The 23,126-nt window shown below is 43.3% G+C and overlaps 2 protein-coding genes across 2 annotated transcripts in view; both read right to left on the bottom strand.

Moving 5' to 3' along the window:
* Positions 1 to 10,283, bottom strand: part of PROK2 (prokineticin 2) — a 138,228-nt gene extending 127,945 nt beyond the window's left edge. Inside the window, exons 1-2 of the mRNA XM_029958314.1 lie at positions 10,217 to 10,283; positions 8,255 to 8,412 (exon numbers count right to left, since the gene is read on the bottom strand). Of these exons, the coding sequence (XP_029814174.1) occupies positions 8,255 to 8,412; positions 10,217 to 10,283 (225 nt within the window). The remainder of the gene's footprint in view (positions 1 to 8,254; positions 8,413 to 10,216) is intronic.
* RYBP (RING1 and YY1 binding protein) overlaps positions 7,326 to 23,126 on the bottom strand; it is a gene marked incomplete at its 5' end in the record, with an annotated part of 42,349 nt that continues 26,548 nt past the window's right edge. The window contains 3 exons of the mRNA XM_008925676.3: positions 7,326 to 11,383; positions 15,301 to 15,399; positions 15,512 to 15,688. Of these exons, the coding sequence (XP_008923924.3) occupies positions 11,131 to 11,383; positions 15,301 to 15,399; positions 15,512 to 15,688 (529 nt within the window). The remainder of the gene's footprint in view (positions 11,384 to 15,300; positions 15,400 to 15,511; positions 15,689 to 23,126) is intronic.

The raw sequence follows: 23,126 nt of genomic DNA, 5'->3' as shown, positions 1-23,126 counted from the left end.
GGTGGGGCTCAGGAGGAGTGAGACAGGAGGGGACTCCTGGGCTGGGAGGGGGATACAGTCAACCAGAGACTCTGTCCTTTCGCCCTACCAGCATTGCCCTTCCCCTGCAGCCCCTCTGAGACATCCCAAAGTACTTCAGCTCCAAATAGAGAGGCAGAAGCCTGTGAACCCCATGGGAGGAAGAGCCAGTAGTGACCTCCCATGCCCTGTATCCCATCACCCTCAGGGTACCAAGGGCTTCAGGCTCCTCCAGGTGCCTTGTTACCACATGGGAGGCACCAAAAATAGATATAAGCTATTTTAAACACTTCTCCCTCCTTTTTACAGAAATTGTTACGCGGAGCAGAGTTAAGATCTGCTATTCTCTGCTCTGCTTCCCACTTGGAAATACCTTCTAGAATTTAAGGAGGATAAAAATAGTAGCATTCAATGGGAATAGGAGAGGCTCTTGTCTTCAGAAGACACCGCAATCACGCAGCGCCCGAGCCCAGGCCCTCCACCGCCGTGAATAGCGCTGCCAGTTGATCTCCTTCAAAGCATTGCTGAATGAGGTCTCAGCCTCATAATTTAAGGGGATGAAGTCCCTCCTAAGGCTGTGAAAATCTGGGCTCCCCAGATCCATTATTTTATATTAACTCCTCCTGGACAGCCTAATTAGACAAGGGGCAAGGGCTGTTTCCTCCTCCCTCTGTTATCCAAGGCCCTTTCTCCTCCCGTAAGAGGTTTTATTTGTGCTGCATGGAAGTTTTATCAACTGCATTTATGGCCCTCCCTGCACTAAATCACACTCCTAATGGATAGCCTGAGGTAAGAGCACCACTGTTTATTCTATTATTTTTTTAAATCTCTGGAATAGCAAGGTTACTTGCACACAGAGCTGCAGGCTGGGCTCTGCCTCCCCCTCCTCCCCGGACAGCACAGTTTTAAGACTCCCAAGTGGAATTACTTGCACTGCCAAAATCACTGGAGAGGACTTATGAAAGCCTCAGCAGGAGCATCTCAGCCTCCAAACACGCATGACAAGCCAGGGATGACTGGAGCAGAGTGGCAACCTCCCCAGCTCACCCCCCACTTTGGTGTGTCACCAGCCAGGCTCCCAGGTCCCTGTCCCTGTAGGAACAGATTACCTTCAACTCTGACAGCAACTTGGAAATAATCCAAATGCAGAGATAAAGTAAAAAAATCCTCACCATTTACCCAAGTCCAGATGTTGAGAGTATTGTTAGTGCTACATAAAGGCGACAAAAGAGAAAAACATCACTGGATTTCAGTGCTGTTTGAGATCTGCTCCACTGTCCCAGGTTTCAGGAACTCCAACGCCTTTTTGGCAAACCCAACTTGCAGGAGAACCTATTAAGCACCAGAAGAGTCATTAATCCACTACAAACAAACTGTTAATCTGCTGTTGGAAAAACATCTTCTGATGTCCAGCAGATCCCCTTCCTGCACAGAGAGTAAGTCCCAGCTGTGTGCAAAATACAACAATCAACACATCAGCAGGAATGACTCCAGTGACTCAATGCAGGCTCCTCCTCAAGAGCAGGAGGGATGGTGGTCTGGCTTTTCCTGGTTTCAGCCAGGGGAAAAGGGGTCTAAAAAGCTTCACATCCTGCTCCTTCCAGCTCCTGCTCCTCAGATAGCGCATGGATGTGGGCTGGAAAGGGACCACTTGGATGAAATCCTTCAGGTAAAACCCTGTTCTCCACTAATTAAGCAGTCTGGTTGGCAGGGAGAGCACTGGGAGCCCCACTACATGAGCTCAGAGAAATCACCAGCTCTACAAGAGTGTGTATGGGCTCGTCACTGGCACTCCACTCTTAGTGGAGTCACCTCCCAGTTGTTCCAACTCATCACCTTTAACTCAATCTTCTGATTGATGGAGACTTTGGATATATAAATCTGCAGGATTTATAACTTGGCACAGAGGGAAAATGATGATTGGCATCTCTAATAGGACTTGCAGGGTCAGTAAGGACCCAAAAGCATAGCTGGTCCTGCTCGGTGAGATAAACTGACGCAGGATATGAATGTAAGGGTTGAAAAAACTGTGGATGAGGGATGTCCAGAGGGGCAATCTCCCCAAGCCTGCTCCAGGATTGCTGGAGCGCATAGCAGCATGGAGAGACTGAACTCAGGCTCCTCTCCTGCTACAGTTGCAGGTGCCCAGTTCCTGCTGCCAAGGTCAGAGAGGATGATGATGGGGGGTGTCAGGGGGGTGGCAGACTCTGGAAAAGCCAGGGGGATGGCAGACCCTCCTGGGAGCAGCGGGAAGGTGGAGGCAGCCGACGCAGACAGCAGCCAGAGCTGAGTCAGAGCCAGCAGCCTGCACGCAATTCCCCAAACCTTGGCAAGCCCTGTCAGCCTCTCCCGCCCCCCTCCAGGCTTTCTCTCCCTCTGAGTATCATCACAATTCGGGAGCTCTTCAGTCAGGGGAGGTTCCCATCACTCATTCTCCCTGTGCCATTGTACCACAGCGACTCCCAGTTCGATCCCTGTCAGAGGCTGTCACACACCCATCAAACCCCGCGCTGCCGCAACAATTCAGCCCGCCAGGAATCACCGGATTCCTTTTCCAGGGAACGTTTCCGCAACTCCAGTCCGCATTTTCCTTCCTTAACTCCACACCAACAAAACTTCGGTTGAATAAGGAGAACAATAGGAGCAGCTAAACACATTTCCATCCCCTGCCTCCTGGTAGCAAGCACAAAGCCCGGGCACTCAGGGATGCTGCCAGGCTTCTGCAGGCTCTCTCCTGTCAGGTCTGTTAATGCCTGGATGCAGGTCTAACCCTCAGCCAAAGCCTCAACCTCTCACAAAGGCTGAGCAGAGAGATTTTGAGATTTCAGAGGATTCTCCTTGCTGGGAATTAAGAACAGGGACACGTGAGAAAGGTTTAAAGAAGTGAGTAGTTTTTTCCTGGGCAGGGGCACCCACTGGGCTTCCCCCAGCCATGGGACAGTTTCTCAGTCTCCGTTGGGATGCTAATGGACATCTCAAATCTGGGAAAAAAATCCAGATGTATAAACAAATTAACCCACCCAGAGAGTAGCATCAGCCTTGAGCCCTAACCAGTTCCTTCCACTGCTCCTGATTTTGTCTTTTTTGGATCAGAAAGAAATTAATTTAATGGAAAGCTACTTTTTTCTCGCCCTTTCTTCATCTTATTTTTATAAACCCCATAGGGAAGTAAAGCATATGATCAGAGACAGCCTACTTGCTGCAGAAGCCAATTTGCAGAGTAAGACTGTTATAACCACCCAAAAGGTGGTGGGAGGGACTGTTGGCCTTATTTATATTTGGCTTATGCTGGTGATTCCTCCAGAGAGTCAAAAAAAGAGTAAACCCCTATTAGAGACAACATCTGACAAGTCACGCTTTTAAACTTCCCCACATCTTTAGCCTGTTACACAGAATCTCTACAACCTATGTAAAAATCTACCATCTATATTGAAGATTATAAGTATTAGATAGGTATTAATTTCTGGGTGAAGGCAGAATTAAAATCTCAGTTGTTCTGCTTCTTTACTCTGAGCTTTAATCCCTCCTGAAATACCCACACAAACATGGAAAACTCCTCCTGCCAACTCCACACCAAACCTCCTGGGCAACATGAATCAGACAGCACAGCTTGAAGAGGAACAAAAATCAGCTTTATCCATTCCCATTCTTCTTACCTGGGCCAGCCACCACGTGCTGTTTCTGCAGCATTCCAGCCTCCTCCTGCTCACAGGGATATTTTGTACCCGAATTCAGCTCCCCAGCTTGGTTTTTTTTCCCAACACTTGAGAGCAGTTTAGAGCAGCTCCAACACTTCAGACCTCTCCTTCCAACTCCGGCCAGATCCAGAAGCTGTGGCCAATTAATGCATCCTAAAAGCCTTTGATGTGCTGTTATCAAGTGTGTATTACACTGGGAATTTCACGGTATTTTAGTGAATATCGGCATTACAGGCTTTGAATGGCTCTGTCTCACCTGCTGGCTGGAGGAGGGGAGGGTTGCCAAGGCAGGGATGAAGAGCAACGGGGATTCTCACACTGGGACTCTCCAGTTGTTACTGTGCAGTTTTAAGTTTTCCTCAGAATGTTTTCAGAGGAGTGTGCTGGAACAGCCTCTCAAGGAGGTCGGAACAGCTTTGACAACTCCTAATGATGAAAAAAAAGTTGAAAAAAATTAAGAATGTTAGAAAATCATGAAATATTCAGGATCCCGGGAATAATAAATAGCCATGGTGGAGAGCAATTTCTCTTTTAGTTTTGTATGGATACACAGAGGAGAACAAAGGAGTACCTGTTTCTTGATTCCTCATCTAGGAAGCACAACTGGCTCATGTGTTCCCTGCACAGCCAGAGCTGCCAGATCAGTTACTGCTGTGTGAGTAGTGATCCCCGTTTAAGGAGCAACAGGGGACTTCAGGCAAGTGCTGGGAAAGCGCAGTACGGGCTGCAGGAAGACATGGTTTTTCTAGCTTTAATATTAACTGAAGACCAGAGCTAGGTATAGAGCACTCTTCACTGTCACAGGCTTCCATGCTCTGCCATGGGGAAGCTTTGCAAGTGGGATAATTGCAGTGGTGTGAAGTGCTTTGATTAGGAATTTCTGAAACAGCCTTTGATGTTGCTGGTGATCTCTGCACGCAGGTTTTTCTCTGCTGAGAATAAACAATGAGAAAACACGTCTGAAGTTTCCAGTGTCTTCTTATTAGATGGGTTCAGCCAGGATCAGCATCAGCCCCAACCCTGTCTGGAACGAGGCTCCATACAAATATCAAGCAATCCATCATTGTAAGGGGGAAAACAGCAAACAAACCTCGCTGTGTCTGCTGACAGCAGGAGCAAAGACAAGCACAACACAGGCACGTAAATATTCCAGAAACAGCCAAGAGAAAGGCAGGCAGAAAGACCTGACATTTCCCTCTCCTTGTTACAACTACAAAAGCCATGAGGGCATCCAGGTGTTACAAACTTCAGCTGTTCTCCCTCTTCCACTCAGTCCTGCTGGTTCTCCATAAGTGATCAGGATCAGTTTGGGTCTTTTTTAATCTTTTCTGTTTGTGAATCACAAGTTTCAGAGCTCTGCCCTCTTTAAAGCATCATAGAATCAGGTTTGCCTTTAAACAACCAAATAAATGGGGCTCCAGCAGTCCATCCAACCTGCTGCAAGGCAAGACATCTGCCTGAAGCTGAACATGTGCATCCCAGAGGGATCCACAAACCCATAAGCACAGAAGTGCATCCTTTTCATACCCATCTTCTGCAGTTAAGTGGCATCAGTTTTCCAGCCAGGTTTTTGGGGTTGTTCTTTTCTTTTGGTCATGCAAAGAAGGAAAGATGGACAGCAGCTCTGCAATCACAGCTGCAATTTCTTCTTGATGTAGCTGCCTCCATGTGATGGGAAGGACTTTGCCTGCAGTTGGGATCCAAACACAAGCCTTGTCTCAGGGTGCTTTGCTGACTCAGAACAGGAATCACATTCCCACGGGATACAGCTGGTCCAGCACGGCTGTTCATCACATCCATCGTGTCTTTTGCAGACAACTTTTGCTTTGGCCCCTGGAAACTCTCACTGTGACCTAAATGCTGCCAGACTTACACAGTTCATCACTCTGAGGGCTGCGTGTCAGGCAGGAAAGGAAGAGGCACAGCCCTGCTGCAGATTCCTAAAGCTCCTTCCTGACTGCAGGGTGTTCCATCTTCATATTTGAATTGCCCCCAAACTGCTGTGTGAAGGGGGCACAGTCAGATTTAAATAAAAATAGTTTCAAAAATTAGCTGACACGTGACCCTTACAGAGGAGAGGGTTTTTCTTCTCTCTCCCAGTTATGGAAGTTGGTGCTGTTTGTTATAACACTTACAAATCTTAAAACAACTGACTGTCCCAGAAGTTTACAAAACATAAGGAGCCATGAAGAGAATTCCCCATCCTCTTGTTACTTAGAATCATGGAACAGTTTGGTTTGGAAGGGACCTTAAAGATCATCTTGTTCCAACCCTCTAGCACAAGCAAGGACACCTTCCACTAGACCAGGTTGCCAACTAGACCACTAGACCAGGCCAACCTGGCCTTGAAAACTCCCTACAGGTAACAAACAGAAACCTTCCAACACAACACTCAAGTCCAGAACATACCTTGCAGCAGCCTTGGGTGCCCTTTTTTCTGCAGCCTTCAACCCCCTTCTCCTGCAGCAGGGCCAGCTCTGCAGCTCCAGCATTGGAGGTGGCCCTTGGCTCACTGGGCTCCAAGGCAAGGGATTCCCAGATCAGTCAGTGAAGGGGTGACTTAAGGGGAGACAGCACTGCTACGGAAATCTTGCTGGCTCCATTCAAGCCTTCACCTTCAAGCATCAAGGTGATGAAGATGAAGCCTGTCTCCTCCACTCCCTGCAGCTCTGGCACCTTTGGCTGGTCACAGGTGGAGGATGGGGACCGTAGGCTCTTCAAGGCAAGGACTGTTTCTCTGCTCAGCCCTCAGCATGCCAAGCGAGTGCTTTTCAGGCCTGTAGAACAACCACTACCTTTCCTGTTTCTTCTTATTCTTGGCACAAAGGCATCTGAATCGCTTCCAACTGAGGTTAAAAGCATTTAAGTCTGTTTGCACACGGGGTTTTTCAAAGCGACCTCTACTTTTAACACACACTTCCCCCACCATACACAAAAGTATCCAAACTACTTTTCGCTTAGGAACTGCCCTCATATATATTCCTGAAAAAACAAAGCTCTAGAGTAAGATTTTGTCCCCTTTGCATTTTACCTATTGCTTCATTTTCAAATTTCAACTTCATATTTGAACAGTTACATCACACATCTCCCATTTCGGGTGGTGGAGGGGAAACATGAACTATAAAGAGCACAGTAATTCACATCATCCTTGTTTTCCAGGCAGACAAAAATACTGCTTGCAAAATACCAGTATTTTTACACTACAGAAATACAATTAGACTCTCAATTACATTTTATTAAATTTACTCCTGGGAGTTTGTTAGCACAAGGCAACCAATGGAACTCCCAAGGGCTCTCACTAAATCCTCTGCACTAAAGCCTCGCTGCTCCTGTGACTACAGAAAGGGGGAAAATTATTATTTCCAAGGACCAGAAGCCCAAATTCTGCAGACACATCCACCACAAACTCTTTGCACGTTGTGAGTCCCAGAGAACAAACTGGATTTACTTGCTTGACTGAGGTTCTCCACGTGCACAACCTGTGCTTGCAGAAGTGGGTGCTCGAGCGGCGGCTCCTGGACAGGATGTACAGACTGACAAGCTGCTCCAACAACAGGACTCTCCACCTTTTCTGAATACTGGCATCTCCCAAAAAAGAGAGCTTTCAGATTTAATTAAATTTTACTATTTTATTTGTGAAAAAACTACAAGCAGAATTCATAAATAGACATTTCTATTTAAAGCAGGAAAATGATAAAGTGGCTTCTAATAACAGTCGTGCACATGCCAGTAACAGGAATATATTAACATCTTTTATTTGCTAGACAAAGAGCAGTGTCCAATATAAATTTCCCAAAAACATTTAAGACCTGTGAATTTCTGACCAGTTCACAAAACCACCATTGACACTTTAGCATGAAGATTAAAACAAACCTAACAGGACTGTCAGCTCTAAAGACTTTACAGAGCGGAAAAACTTTCAGAAGCGTTATACAAGCTGTCTTTCTGGGCAAATGAAAAATATAGCTCGTATAATACATTAACATAAAAATCCACAAGATAAGATTATGTTTTGACATACTTAAACAAGCATTCTATATTTGTCTCCAACAAACAAAGCTAAGGAAATAATGTAACCATCTTTACACAGTAAATTAAGGTTACAAGTCATACACAAGAACAGAACTGCTTGCGCATTAAAAACTGTTCAGCTCCATTGTCATACTCTAAATGTTGGCTCTTAAAACCATTCGGTTACATACAAGCAAAGGTTATTATATAGTCAGCAATTAATAAATTTTTCAATAATTTAAGTCCATGGTAGAGCTTAAAAAAGTAGACTGAGAATGATCTTGGTAAGGCAGGTGAAAACATCTCAGTGGAAATAAAGTCACGGAAGCTGCTGCCAAATTTTCGATCTGTCCAATTTGAAGCTAAGTTCCAATTAGAATAAATAGCCTGGTCGTGTAAAACGCTGTCACCTTTCCTTTGCAGAACTACGTCAACTGAGCAAGTCAGGCAAGCTGTGTCGGTGTCTGTGTGTGTGTGTCTGTGTAAGAGTCGAAACTTCGCAATCGTTAACACTGTGCTTCACTTACCTGCTTTCTGTGCCACTGAACACCGCGAATCTGGTCCTTCCCTACGCTAGTGTTTTGGTTGGTTTGGTTCTCAAACACCTTCCCCACCGCCGGCGGGACAGGCACGGACACGGCGCGGGGGGAATCCCGCCGGAGGGCGAGCGCCGTGGGAATGCCACCTGGAGAAATTAAGTGTAAAAACAATCGCTGCCCTTCAAACCCACAACACAACAGCTACGGATGAGGCCGGGGGGGGAGTCCAATGCTTAGCAAGCAATCCCTAACTGAATGCAGAATTACAGGTCACCTGTTCCAAAGAAATTTTCCCATTTATTTATAGCAAGCTACTTTATCAAGGAGGAGGAGGCCAAAGAGACAGATGTTACCGACTTCACCACGAGTAGCTGGTTACGGCGTTAAAGCTTTTTCAACTGATCTACAGGTCTATTTTCACTTGAAAAAGAAGCAATTTCCTGGTACACACAATGCTTTTTTTTTTTTTTTTTCCTTTTTTTTTTTTTTTGCACAAATTCCCAGATCCAGTGAAGAAGGTGAGCGCGTGGTTTGACTTGAAGCACCAGAATTAGCCCCACTGAGGCCAGCGGGACCTGCCACTCGCTCACACTCCTGGCTGGATCACGGCCGAGATGCACGCAAGCCTAATTGATAATGGATCATTTATAAAGCAGTGCAAAATATACAAGTTCAGGGGCATCTTCAAAAAATCTCTCTTAAAAAATTATTCCAATACATTTCAGTAAAATAAATAAATATGGCTGACCAGTTTACCCTCCCTGAGACCCTTAAAGGAATAGTAAAAACTGGAAAAGGAATGTCTTTGCAATATCCCACTAATGTTAAAATGTGGATTGAGATATTCATAGTATTTAAAACTATGTATAATAAATTGTCTTGATGCTCATAGGAAGCATCTGTTTTCCTTTGGTTATTTAATACTTTAAAAATGCTTAAAAAAGACAGCCTATACTGTGAATATAAGCAGAATTAAGTTGGGGTGCCCACGTTAACATATTCAGAATAAAACTGCTGCTGCCAAGGCACTGCCAAGCACATGCCTACAAGCAGGGGCTGTAACAGATCCCTAACTCACACATTTCTGTCACCAGTGTGAAAGGAACCTACATCTGCTACTCAAAACCACACAGATTTTAAAAGAAATCTTAAATCAGTTGCCTCCACAAAGAGAAATTTCTCTTACTGAGCAAATAATTCATAATACAACAAACAGGCACAAAGTTGTCAAAATGTGGCCCTCTTTCATCACGCCCAAAAGTTATGCATTTCATGTCAAATGAAGCCACAGCCTCTGTGCCTGAAATTACTGCAAAGCACCCTGGGGCCACTAAAAAAAAGATGAAAAGCCAAAGAGGTTTAGGGTTTGTTTTGCTTTTTTTTAAAAAAAGGTTTGTTTCACCTCTTCAGCCAAGTGTTTTAGCAGGATAATGCATGGAAGGTAAACTGTAAAGCAACACTAACAGGCCAGGAAAAGAAATTATAGTCTGAATAGCTTTAGAGTAAGAACGAAGGAGATGCTGGTCATGAGCATGAGCCACATGTCGCTCACTTGCCAGCATGAAAGCTTTTCCCTACTTTTGCTCCCACAGCAGGAGACTCAGAAGTGTCCAAATGCTGACAAGCCCATCACTGGACAAGATGCTGTTCAGAAACAACCCTTGGAATACAGATGGACTTCAAGGAGAAGAGCCATCCCCACGGCAGGGATGGGACAGATGGAAGGGGCTGACAACCGCTGACCCGCACGCGGCTGGAACGAGCACCAGCTTGGTTCCTGAACCCGGGATCGCTGCCAGCCCTACGGCTCCCTGCTGCCTTCACCCCACAGCCACCACTCCAGTTCTACAGTTCCCTCAGGCACTGAGGCAGGCGGATGGAATTCACTAACTCTACCACCACCAGCACCTGCGGGACTGGCTGTGCACGACACCGTGGTGCTCACGTTACCGAACACACGGATCCATGGCATGACACCAGCAGTCTGGTTGGGAATGGTTACGCTCCAGCTGGGCATGGACCTGCACATCACCAATCTGAGGGACCCTAGTAGAAACACAAGCTACCCGGAGCAACCCTCTCTCATCTCGGATCCCAAGCTGTAACAATCAAAACCGTGTGTCCAGTATGTTTTAGCCATTGCTTAGGGAAGAAATTGGGAAGGAACAATAGAGAGAACAGGTCCCATCCAGGTTCAAACCCTCAGGAACACTTTTCACCTAAGACCAGTTCCATTTCAGTTTCAGTACTTTCACAGAAGGGGACTGTCCCAGATCTTGAACTGTTCAATTTTTTTTTTAATCACTTCACAGTGTTTCAAGCACCAGCGTTTCCATGTATTGGTTTCAAATAACCCTTTATATATATTTATTTATATATATATTTATATATAATTTATATCAAAACTGATAGTACACAGTATAACTGGAAGAAGAACTGAACTTAAAAAGGATATGTTGAAAGAGGATGGAGTTTGTGAATGCAATAAATAAAGCCCCCTTCCCTCCCCACCCGCTCCCTACCCCAAAACAAAAAGTTGTCATGTTCATGGAAAATTGTGCACAGCAGATATTATAAAAAAGTAGATTCAGGAGCACATCCAATTATAAATGATTGTTAGGAAAATCATATAAAACAATGGAATACATAAAAGTGTCAAGAGTAATCGTTAGGGTGAGAAATTCCTTGGTGGCCAGATGCCCACGGCAAGCAGAAATTATCCTGGTTGCATCAGTAAGAGGTCGATGTCCGAGAAAGTGTGTTCAAGCACAGAAGAGGCTCTCCAGGATTTGAACAGCGTGGGCAGGTGGAGTGTTTGAATTTCATACCCTGATTCATAGTTTCCACAACTCCATGTGCAATTTTCAGAAAGATTCGTCGTTGACTGCCGACATGTCCCCCTTTGGCGTGGAGGAACGGGACGAGCCCTTGTCTGTGCTCTCAGAGCCCGAGCTGCTCTGATTCTGTTGTTCTGATCCTGCACTGGAGGTCACTGTAGAAGACGACGTGGATGAAGAGCGAGTCTTTTCTTTAAAGTCTGTGATAATTACTGTGACATTTCCCACTGTGACTGCCAGCTGCTGTGCGGTACTTCTGTCCACATTTTTCAGTCTGGGTCTAAAATAAATGAGAAGCCATTTATTAAAAGGATAAAAATAAATGAGAAGGGAAGAGTTTATTAGAAAAAGCATTGGAAAACAAACTCGGTGTGACTCGTCCTCCCCTCGCTGGCACAGATGGCAGTAGCTGGGAGGAGAACCCAGGCAGCAGGAAGTGCTGCACAGTGGAGGATGAAGGTTTGACCTGCTCCCTGTGCCAGCCAGGCTCAGCCCCAGAGGAACGACCTGTCTCACAGAGCTCTGCACAGGGCATCTGTTGTAGACTTATCCCTAATCCAGCTCTGCCAGAAAGGAGGACACCACGGCAGAGCCAAGCGGTCAGGAGCCAGACAGAGTGAAGGATCTCCTCCCCAAGGGGCAGATGAAAGAGTTCTCTTATCTAAATTCACCATCTCATCATGTGCCCTGATGTTATGAGACAAGGCTGTGACTCTGCAATACAAAACCACATGAAAGCATTCGGCCACGGTTCTTTCATTCCCATGTTGGAACTCTGCAGCTGCAAACAACAGGCACTGGGACAACTTGGCTTCTCTTTCAACTGCTTTGAGCTTATACAAATCAGATGCCCAATCAGCCTATGGATAGAATAGCTCAAAACGTTCCCTCTGGAATCGAGGCTATTGTAAATAAAATCCAGAATGTATAAAGGTATTTTTTTGCAGCCAGACCTTTTGGTTAGGGGAAAAAAAAAAACAAAAAAGGAAAAAAAAAACCCCAAACCACCAGAAAAGAACCCACTGGTATTTATTGCTCAGGATTATCTCAGTAATTTGCATGCTGTGCTATCATTCAATTAGTAATGTAGCTAATAAAGGTCTAAACTCTAGGAGGCCGACATTCATGCACATTTCACGGGCTGGTCCAAAGCTTTGCTACAACAAACCTTGGACACTCCTCCAGCTACCAGCAAATTCCAAGTCAGCTGCAGTGAGTGCTGTAATTTACAGCTTTTGCTCCTAATTAAGGGTCAGGCTTAAGCAGCAGAATATTCCCAAAAGGGAAATTAAAAAGGAGAGTCTTTATACATCAGTGAAAAGTAGCTTGCTGAGAGCTGCCTTATTGAGAGGGATGGAGGGAAGGTTAGTTTACTTTGGGATCAAGCTCCAGCTTTTAAACCACTCTGCCTTTTCTCCTCCTCGTTTGCAGCACACTAGGTTAGTGCAGTAAAACAGAAAAAGAGGGAATTAAGCTCATTTTGCATCTGCCATGAATACTCAATGGCTTGCAGTGGTATTAACAAGGAGAAGGTCCTGCAGCAGTAGCTATCCAAGTGGTATTTCACATCTAGACAGAATAGAAAAACGTATTGAGGACAGATGTACAGCTTCTAAGATAGAACAATTGTATTTCTGCAAAATGCTTACAAAAAATAAAGTTGCTGCACCAAAAATAGTATTTTCTTATCTAACCTAGGAGGCTGTCTCAATTTTTAATAAGTACCACAGCAAAAGCATATAGATAGAAAATGCAAAACAACCCAGTGCATAACAGCCAGTAAAACCTCCTACTTGCAGCAGCCCCTGGGCTCAGGGACCGGCCTTTCCCAGCCCGGCGCTGTGCTGGCGGATTGCTGCGCCCACACGTGTGTGTCGTACGCACGCACCGCCTGGCAAATCCAACACGTAACCACAGGCTAGATGAAATGATGTCACCCCGTTTGTGGGTAACAAGAAAGGCCAGCCAGCTCAGCAGGTTTTGGGGTTTCCGTGGCTCTCGGATGCCGTGCTGGCAGATGCCCCCACACGCAGCACCGAGCGTTCCCGGAAGCGTAGTGCGAGTACGTCTTTTCCTCCCCGAGCCCCGAGTTCCTCTAGGAAACCCAGTTCTTCCTGTAATTTGCCTGGGTCACTTGTTTTCTCTTGTGCTCAGAAACAGCCAAAAAAAAAAAAAAAAGCTGGCTCAGATACCGGACCAGACCCTGCTGCCTCCACCTCCCTACAGGGCTGAACGTGAACTCTGGCTATTGCTTGTCAAAAACCAGCACTGAGAGTTTGGGGGTGGGGAAGAGGGGGGGAAGGAGGAAAATAAAAATGGAACTGCCCATGCATCTTTAAATGCCATGACAAAGTAACACAGAAGGGGAAGCAGGGCTGAGGTGCAGGATTTCTCCATGGTCCCACTCACAAATATTCTCAATGTGAGTTTTAGAACTGAGCTCTCTGACCATTTCTCCAGAAGGTTTTCAGGGTCTCCCCTGTACAAGGAGCTGATTAAGCATGGATGGAAACCTCCAGACAATCTCTTCAGCACATGCATACAATTTTTGCTTCTTATAGAAGGCAAATGGACTGGCCCATTCATGTTATTTTACAAAATTAAACACCCTGGTGCTTCACGTTTATAGTGAAAAAGGTTTATGGTCAAATAAGAAAAGTGTTTCAAAACATTCATTCTGAAAGTGCACAGGGAGAAGTGGGATAAACAAAGATATTTTGTCAGAAGCAGGCATGGTATCCAAGAAGTTCAAACAGGATTTCTTAAAAATCCAGAGCGCCCTAAAAGACAATTTAAAAAAAAATAACAAACACCCAAAACAACAGTTAAACAATCTGGGCATGAAAAAAAGCTGAACTCTGTAAAAATCAGATCCTTTAAAAAGACCCGTGACAGCACTCCCCAGAGCAATGCAAGAAAAGTTCAACTAAACTAAACACTTAAAAAGACAGGTTAAAAACTGAGGGGAGATGAGGTAGCCCTTAAAAATACCCAGCTAGACTTGATACTATTAAGGTTTAATTAAGAATGACAAAAGCTTGCCACAAAACGTGGACTAGAAGACTCTGCAGCAGACAAAGCGACTCCTTCGAGAAAGAAAAACAATTATTTGATGTAATCTCTCAATTTAATATTATGTCATCAGTCAAGTGCATCAAGTCTCCTGCACCTTTAAGTCTCAAAAAAAGTACCATTTAAAGAAGAACAAGACAAGAAAAAAAATCACTGTAATAAAGTTGTATTTCTCTAATCAAATCAGGAATGGATACTTCAATCTTTGGGGACTGAGGAAGAGTTAACAGCAGTCCCTGCAAACAGCTCAGTCTTGTAGCACAGCAAATTTCACACTGCCCTCAACTACATTCCAGTGGGTTACTGTGTAAAGGATATTCATTCTTATTACAGATTTTCATGCTATTATTTAAAAACTTCCAAGTCAAGAGTTTTCTGCAGTCACACCTTGCCAATCTTAATGCCAACAGCTGTGCCAACCATATTTCCCATGTGCTTTACAACTGTGTGCAGCAAACTAATATTGCCTGAGTTCATGTGGTTTCATTATAAAACACTTATTACAGCACATTTTAAAAAGAGATGCAATTCTTGCACAGCCCACACAGGCAAAGCACCCAGTTCAGTTCTGCCTCTTGTAGCCCTCAAGTTCAATAATATAAAAACTGTTTTTTGATGCTGAGCGTTTGATTTAAGAAATGGAAGATCAGTATAGGCAAAACTAGGAACAAACCTGTCTCCTACACTCATCTGAAACTTAGACAAATATCAAACCAGCCATTTGTGCTTTTTGTTGATAGCAAGATCCCAGCAAATCTGTTCATGTATACTTAGTTCCTGTATACTTGGAAAATTATCTTGACAATTACAGCGACTGAATTATGGATAAGGAAGTAAAAAAGTAACCTTTGTTACGGCTATCGAGCGATGATAAGAATTCGATATGATTGCTGGTTAATGTTTTTCTCCCACTGTGCTTTACAGCCAAAAGCAGTACTGCCCAACTGACAACACAATTACTTTAGCAGAGAAGTGAAAACTGAGTGGACAACAGAGTTAATATTTCTAATGCCCAGATCTGTGGTCACCAGCAGAGTATTCAAGTGCTCATATATCACCAAAAGAAGTGTTTGCTATATAACTCAGTTCTCAGACACCAAAAGCTTAACTTCAGTCTAGAGTTACCTTGAAGTGTGATTTGAGTCGCTGGTCTTTGTTGTAGTATTCCCAGACTGTATGCTGTTCACTTCACTAGGAGGATCTTTCACAATATCTGACTTTGGTCTGCAGTAGTTGGAGGGAAGAGGGAGAGCACGATGTTAGTTTAACTGCACAATTAACCAGTGCCACTGACATCACATCACATTTAACAGTGTAACAGATCCTTCACACTTACTTAGTCTTCTTGTTAGTGTTCTTCTTTGTAACACTTGGACTAATTTCCTTCTCCTTGTCAGGTTTTTCTTTGTCTTGTTTTTCCACTTTCTCCTTCTTCTCCTTCTTAGGTGGTGGTGGGGTTGCATATTGCTGGGCAACTTGTTGTGCCACCAACTGAGAGTTTATTCTAGGTTTTCTATAATGACAATAAAAAGAGAGATCTATAGTCAATTTTACTCAGTAAAAATAACTACACTGAGAGCAGTATGAAGATTTATTTCAGCAACCAGGGAAGAACACTCCACTTAAAGAACCAAATGGATGTCCTTATTTAACGTGAAGTACTACTGCTGTTACCAAACAAGATAGAAATTTTAAAATAAAGAAATACTTCAAACTGCTGTTCCATCAGTTTTTAGCATCTAACATTCTTAAGTATAATGCTCCCTTTCTTCTATCCATATCATGAAATCACAGCCAATTTTGGGGGGACAATAGTGAAAAAGCAGCTTTTTAAGAAGCTGCCAGCCACGCACTGTGGCTACACTTGAGGAGAAGGAACAGAATGTGACTAAAAAAAGTTTCCTGATAAAAATCAGTCTCCTTCATATCTTTCAATTTAATTTCTCAAATGAGCTGCTGGTTCCCCACAGCACCAAACCTTGCACAAATAACAATGAACAAGAGAAGGTAACTGAGATGACTTTGTCCCGAGGGCCGGGAGTGAAGCTGGTTGGCAGGAGCACAGGAGACAAGTGGGCATTCACACTTCCACAGGGAATGGCAGTGCCAGCCTCCAACACTCCGTCCTCACACAATTGTCTGCAGTCCCCGGTGGAGCTCGGACAAAAAACACAAGCAAACTGCCTTTCAAAGACAACTTCCATTCCAAATTGTGCTTACACAAAGAGCAGCCTCACATGTAACCAATACCTTGGTTATTGGTCCTCACATATCCTGCAGGAATTGCTGCCTCTCTCTCTCTCATTCCTCATCCAAACTCTAATGCCCTCTCAGCTTGACAAGTCAACACCTCTCCCCCCGGCCTGGCATATCACAAAGCAGTTTATACCCTGAATACTCTGACTGTCTGTGATTGATTCTATCCCTTCAATATGCCAGAAAGATCTATGCTCCCTGTGTCCGCACAGCTTGGGGGAGGGAAAAAAAGCGCAGGTAATCAACTCCATTAGTTGTCCCTAATGAACCAAATACTAATTGGAACAGTTGCTCAGGTTTGTCCAGAGCTGTTAAATGCTCATAAATATGATTCAAATTTTGTACATAGATCAGACTAAACAGCCAATGAAAGCTGTACCCAAACAGTCTATAACTGGCACACAGAACCTCAAGGGTTTCTGCTGCAGAGCTCTGTACCCACACCCAGCTTTTACTGCAAACATCTAGAGAGACTTCAAGAAGCTATTTAGTGGTTTCACACGTTAAAGAAAAAAAAGAACAAACCACTAATTGCTCACATGTAACATCTGCACTTAGAGATGATACAGACAATGGAAGACCCAGAGAATTTCTATTCCCTGTCACAAGAAAACCCGAGTATCTAACGAGTATCTCTTGGTACTGGTTTCCTGTATAATGGTACCAAGTTACTACTGAAGCCAGATATACACAAATATTTCATTTCACTACCACAGTTATCTGCATACCACACCACAAGGTCTATGCAACAGGTGGTAATCAGGCCCCTGACCCATCTCAACACCACTGTGGTTTTTTCACCCAACACAGAAACTCTAACTCATTTTTTGTTGCAATCTGCATACATGTCTGAGCCAACAAAGATGATCTGGTCTTCAGCTTTAAATAAGTGTGATGCTGAAACACTCTGCAGATCAGATAATGCAGTTACCTATTCCACAGAACAGTGAAGATAGTGAGCATCCCTAAAATCCAGTATACAGCAATTTCTGTCTGAATGACTGAGAATAAATATGTTAAATGAAGTTGTTTGGTTACATGGAAAAGATTTTCAGATTGATGCAGCCACACTAAAAGCTGACAACAGTAACTTGTGTCAAGCAACCTGCTCCCCGCCTACTGCAAAAAAAGATAAAATGTCAAGAAATCTTCAAAGAGAGGGTAGATACCATCTCCCTACATGATTATACGTGATTAACCTCACTGCTTGAAGCTGCCACTTCTGCCCAGACTTACAGTTATTCGCTGTTTACACAACCAGCTAAGTCAGAAACCCGAGCCATTCACAGGAAATCCCAATTCATGAATCTGAGGGTTTTTCCTACTTTGCACGACTCTTATGTGCTGCCTGTGATGTTATTTCCAAGCCTGGTGTCCAACCAAGCTGCCCTTCCTGTTGCAGGACTGCTGCACTGCTTGAACCAAGATACAAATTTTAAAATAGAAACTTCAACTAAAATAAAAAACCCCTTATAAATATGTCACACCATATTTCCCTAGAGAAGGCTGGAATGCCAAAAAGACCAGGCTTAAAGCACTCCTGTGGAGACACTTCACCCTGTGCTCTTCCTCTCCTTATCAGTGTCTGTGACAGTGAACTAAATTTATTTAGTTTTATCATTTTCTGGCCAGCCACTGACATTACTACCACAACTTCTCCAAACCTCATAGTTACATGTTCCTTCTTACATGCCAGGATGGCTCATTGGTGAGGGCAAAGCCAAAACTGGAAGAGAAGAGAGTGGGAAGGAGGCAGCGACCTGAGGAAAGGGGACCAGCCCTGCTCATGGGGTCCCTCCTGCATGAGGAAGGGAGCAGAAAGATGCTGAGACTTTGGTCAACACTGAGCACGTTCCAAGATCTCCTGTGCTAACAGAAGAGATTTTATTAAAAATAATGCAAATAACCCAACAAACAGCTTTCCAATTCCTGATCTGACTGTTTCACTCACGCGGGCAGCAAGCTTAGGAAAAGGACAAAAACGAGGTAATTTAAGCAACTGGCATAGTAATAGTAATAATAATTGGAGTAATAAGATCCTTCAAGTAAGGCCCACGCTGCCAGTACAGCCAGGATACACTGGTTACAAGGCTTTACTAAAAAGCCAAGCAAAGCAAGTCGAGCAGTGCATTTTTAACCACAGCAAACTATAACCATAGGAACCACAATTGAGCGAAGCAGCTGCATTATCCAAAACTTGCTCCAAGTTTCCCTGCCTACCAAAAACACACTCAAGGGCTACCTAACATCCCTAGCACAGATTATACAGTCACAGAATGGTTTGGGTTAGAAGGGACCTTAAAGTCCATCCACTTCCAGGGATGAGGCAGGCACAGCTTTGTGTCAGGGCCTCACCACCCTCACAGGGAAGAATTTCTTCCTTGTATCTAATTTATATCTTTCTGTTACAAGCAATTCCCCCTTGTCCTATCACTACATGCCCTTGTAGATCATCCCTCCAGACTCCTTTCCTGCCTGTACAGCCATCCATCCATATCCTAGTCACGCTGTGTGTCAAAGCAGCTCTCCTCATGAGTGTTGTGAATTCTTTTCCAGCTGTGGCAGCAGGAAGCTTGCATTGCCTTCTAGAAATAAGGAAAAAAGTGAATTCAATAATACTTTGCAGTGGGTACTAATCATCTTCCCTTTCAGAATCTGAACTAGGAAGGAAAAAAGGAGAGAAACAAGGTTCATTCTCACTTGGGCTACCACAGTTTAACATGCTCTGGCTTCTGCTGCAGAATTTGGGAGTCCTAAGAGCAGAAAGTTCCCTTCTTTCCTTTTCTGTTTTTGAACACTCAATGTGTTCAAAGACCCTAACTTGTTTTCCAGTTGGCCTTTTTATTTAATGATTTTTTTTTTTGCCACCTCCAAAAAGAATGCTTCAACCCAAACACACCACTATTATATTAAAGGAAGTTATCACTTGAGCAGAACAACTTGAACAGAAAGTTGCAACCATTTCTAAACTTTGTAAGAATGAACAGCTACAGAAATAACTATTAATCATTTTTTATCCCAAAAATGTTCTTATCCGTTTACTTTCTGTAACATTAAACTGTTCATGTGCACAAAGAATACATCTAAATGACAAAAACCAAACCCCCAACTCAGCCTTTCCCAAGCTTTCTAACCACACTCATGCTTAAGAAACAACTATATTGGCATTTACTAGAAGGTTTAAAGTATCAACATTACTCACAAACCACAACAAGCTGACAAGTCTCAACTTCCCAAAAATTATCTGAAGAGATGCAGTACTTAGTACTAGACTTAGTTCTTGAATTTTCAAAGCAAGTATCTGAAATAGGTATGTTTACTCCTACCTGAGCATAATGACGGTAAAGTTACACTTTGCTTCACAATTTCCCTTAATTTAGGCGACAGCCTGAGTAAAGACTGAGTAAAGATCCAACACTGATGTGACAAACAAATGCACATTATCTTTTCACTTTCTAAAACATGAAGAGGATTGTCTTTTCCCCCTCTAAAACTAAGAGCAATTAAACAAAATTGAACTGTGCTTTCAAAGTTATGTACAGACAAATAAATTGTTTCACATTAATTAAACTGTAGTTTACCTCTCAGGAGCAGACACTTGCACAACAACTCATGACCTTTGCAGCAAGGACATTCTGCTGCATGAAAAAGCTGAAATATATGTCTACTGTAAGAATGGTTGCAGCATCTGGGCCTCTTCACCATCAACTACCATAAATGATGCACACAAATTATCTTTACTACCTTTTAGTAACAGACCAGCTCAGAACTATTGTGCCTGCAAATATATACTATATGCAAATATATATATATATGTATATATACATGCAGACACTACATGCAAATAACATCATACCCTCAGATTGTCATATGAATTGACACTGGGAAGTTTGGCTCATGGGAAGTGGAATAAATGCAAGACCTTTCCTGAAGGGCTTGTTGCCTGTGTTGCTCTGTGCTCTTTAAATAAATAAAAAATTAAAAATTAAAATCCAAACTGTAACTTTAAGGTTCTGGCAAGCACCTCACAGTATTTCACTACTTGCATTTCCTTCTTTATCTCAAAGCTTTCCCTTTACAGCCTGTCTCAGGACCAAATCCAGGGCACTGAGACCCAGGAATTCTGCTGTAGCCCCTGCAGCTGGGCTCAGGAGTGGAGCAGCACAAATCACTGCACATCCCACACATGGGAGTTACTCAGACCTGGATTTGGAGAGGGATATAGGAGGATAAGTTGCATCATATTTCTTGTGTGACCCCAATTTCTGTATCTGTTTGGGATTTCTCTGGTCCCTCTGCCTTGAGGAAAAGGAAGCCACCTGCCTCCTGCAGACACCCCAGAGCAGGGAAGTGACTGGGCTTTATACCCACAGACCTTGAGGGACTCCAGCAATCCCCAGGAATGTGGATCTAATTACAGCCGCTCTTGCTTCCCTATAACTATGTTATCAGAAGAATGAAAGTGGCATCGAGTGGGATTTCAGAGTCAAAAGCCTCGTGCAACGTGAAGTAGGGAGGATTTGGATAATTTCATGCTGTTCTGGCTTTGATGCACGTGGCGATACCAGGCGACCTCTGCGCGGCTCCACGGCTCCCTGAGAAAATGTGTTTCAGACGCTGTGCAGTGTGAAGTACGTGATTATTTTAATAACCCCGGTCGCACATGAACTTGGCTTTGCTCAAAGAAAAGCAAGAAAACAAGACTAAAAGTATTTACAGTGTTTATAAAACAGTGCCAAAACAATAATACAACAAGCATCCTTCTGAGCATAAAGCAAGGTTGGAAATTAACCCATGAGCACAAACAAAATTAACATCGCCTTTAAAGATTTTTACACCCAGAAGAACCAAAGCTTTGGAGAAATTAAGCTATAAATATGATGGGTGAGCCCTCATTCCTGCATGCATATTTTCCAGCTCATTTGTGATGACCACACGGTCCTTTTTAGCAACCAGAAGGATGAATGGACAAATTGTCCTTAGAGTACAACTGCAAAGCAGTATGGAAGCTGTATACATTTATCTCAAGCTTCCCATGTGATCCAAGACCACAAAGCAACAATAAAAACAGTAAAAGAAGACTAGAAGGACAAACTGCAAGAAATATGTGACTGAGCAATACTTTGTTGAAAGAACAGATTTTTCCTTTAACACTGATGTGCTAACGCTGTGTTTTTATTTAGAAGACAGATGTTTAAAAAAAGTTAATCACAGGAACACCCACTTCTGGGGCGCAGGTGTTGGGCACAGCAACATGTTTGAAAGACAGTGTTAAGTCTGAACATTTTGGAAAAAAAAAAAAACACAAACGAAAATAACAGCTTCACACAAAGCAAGCAATTGTTTGCCATAAAATAAAGTAAGTACATTTAGAAGTGTACAGCCCTCCTCCTCCAAAAACTGTTCAACATCCTCCTTGACCATCCAGCCCACTGCCTCCTACCTCCTCCTCAGAAGAGCCAAGAAGAGGCAGCACTGAGATAAAGAAGCCTCAGTTTCGCCAATAAATATTCCCGGTCACAACAACAAAGCTTGAGCTGTTCAGATTTCAGAAGAGTATTTTAAACTTTTTCTTTATCCACCAGAAGGTTTTAGACTTCAGGTCATTTCTCACAGTTTGAACAACCCCCATGTTCCTCCTGTTTTTAACTTTAAAAAGTTCAAAATTACATGCAGTACTTAACATTTAGTGGCCTGACAAGGCAGCCAGTTCCCTGCCTTTTTAGGAAAATCTGGTTTCCTTCAATTTTTCTCCCCCCCCCCTTTTTAAATCCAATTAAAAATGGGAAAGTTATTAAATGAAATGCAAGCTGTCACCTCCATTTACAGGACAGGCACTACAGTTTGCTAGAAAGTGGCTGGTCACTGCCTCTGTGCCACTACAGAAGAGTTGAGCCTCCTTGAATAGTGCGTGTGAAAAGAATACTCAATTCTTACTTGTTACAGAAGAGCATTGCTTACTTTTAATCATTTGGGTGTATTTACAAATCAAGGGGTTTTATTCCCAAGAGCTGTCACTGCACAGATCCTGTAGCTCACATTTCTGATTTTTTTTTAGTGAAAATATGCTTTAAAAAAAATAAAAAATATTATCAAAAACCAGTGCTAAGAGAGTCCTAGAACTGCCCTATGAAGCTATTTCACTCTGGTTGCTCAGTAGCACAGTGTAATAGGTTTTTCAATACTTTTACAGTTCTTTGTTAATATACATTGTTTCATACAGTCCCATTACTAAACAGTCTAAAGGCAGAGTCGTAAGATGTTTGTGGAAGCAGTTTGACCAGAATTTTGCCACCTTGAAGCTGAGTACTCACAGAATTCCTCAAAACACCCGTTCTAATAGAGTACAGAACTGGAAACTGCAAATACTGTTTGCTGGTACCACCACAAATCCAAACATGAATGCAAATCTGGACCATTCACCTCCTATCAAATTAGGAAAGGAACATCTTATATGGTGCTTCTTCCATAGCTGGACTTAGGATATGCTAGGTTGGCAGCAGGAAAGGAGTCTTGAGCCAGAGAATTGGGTTGTTTGGGAATTTGTTGGAAAATTTTCAGTGGAGAAGCACCACTGTTTGCATTTTTGCAAGTACATGGTTTCTCTTTTGGTTTGTTTTGGAGTTTTGTTTTTTTTTTCCAAGGGAAACTGATAAATCACAGACCAGGCTCTCTGGTTAAAAAGAAGTGAACCT

This window comes from Manacus vitellinus, unplaced genomic scaffold, assembly GCF_001715985.3.
Source record: "Manacus vitellinus isolate BGI_N305 unplaced genomic scaffold, ASM171598v3 scaffold_14_pilon, whole genome shotgun sequence".
NCBI lineage: Eukaryota > Metazoa > Chordata > Aves > Passeriformes > Pipridae > Manacus > Manacus vitellinus.
This window is presented reverse-complemented; position numbering and strand designations above follow the sequence as displayed.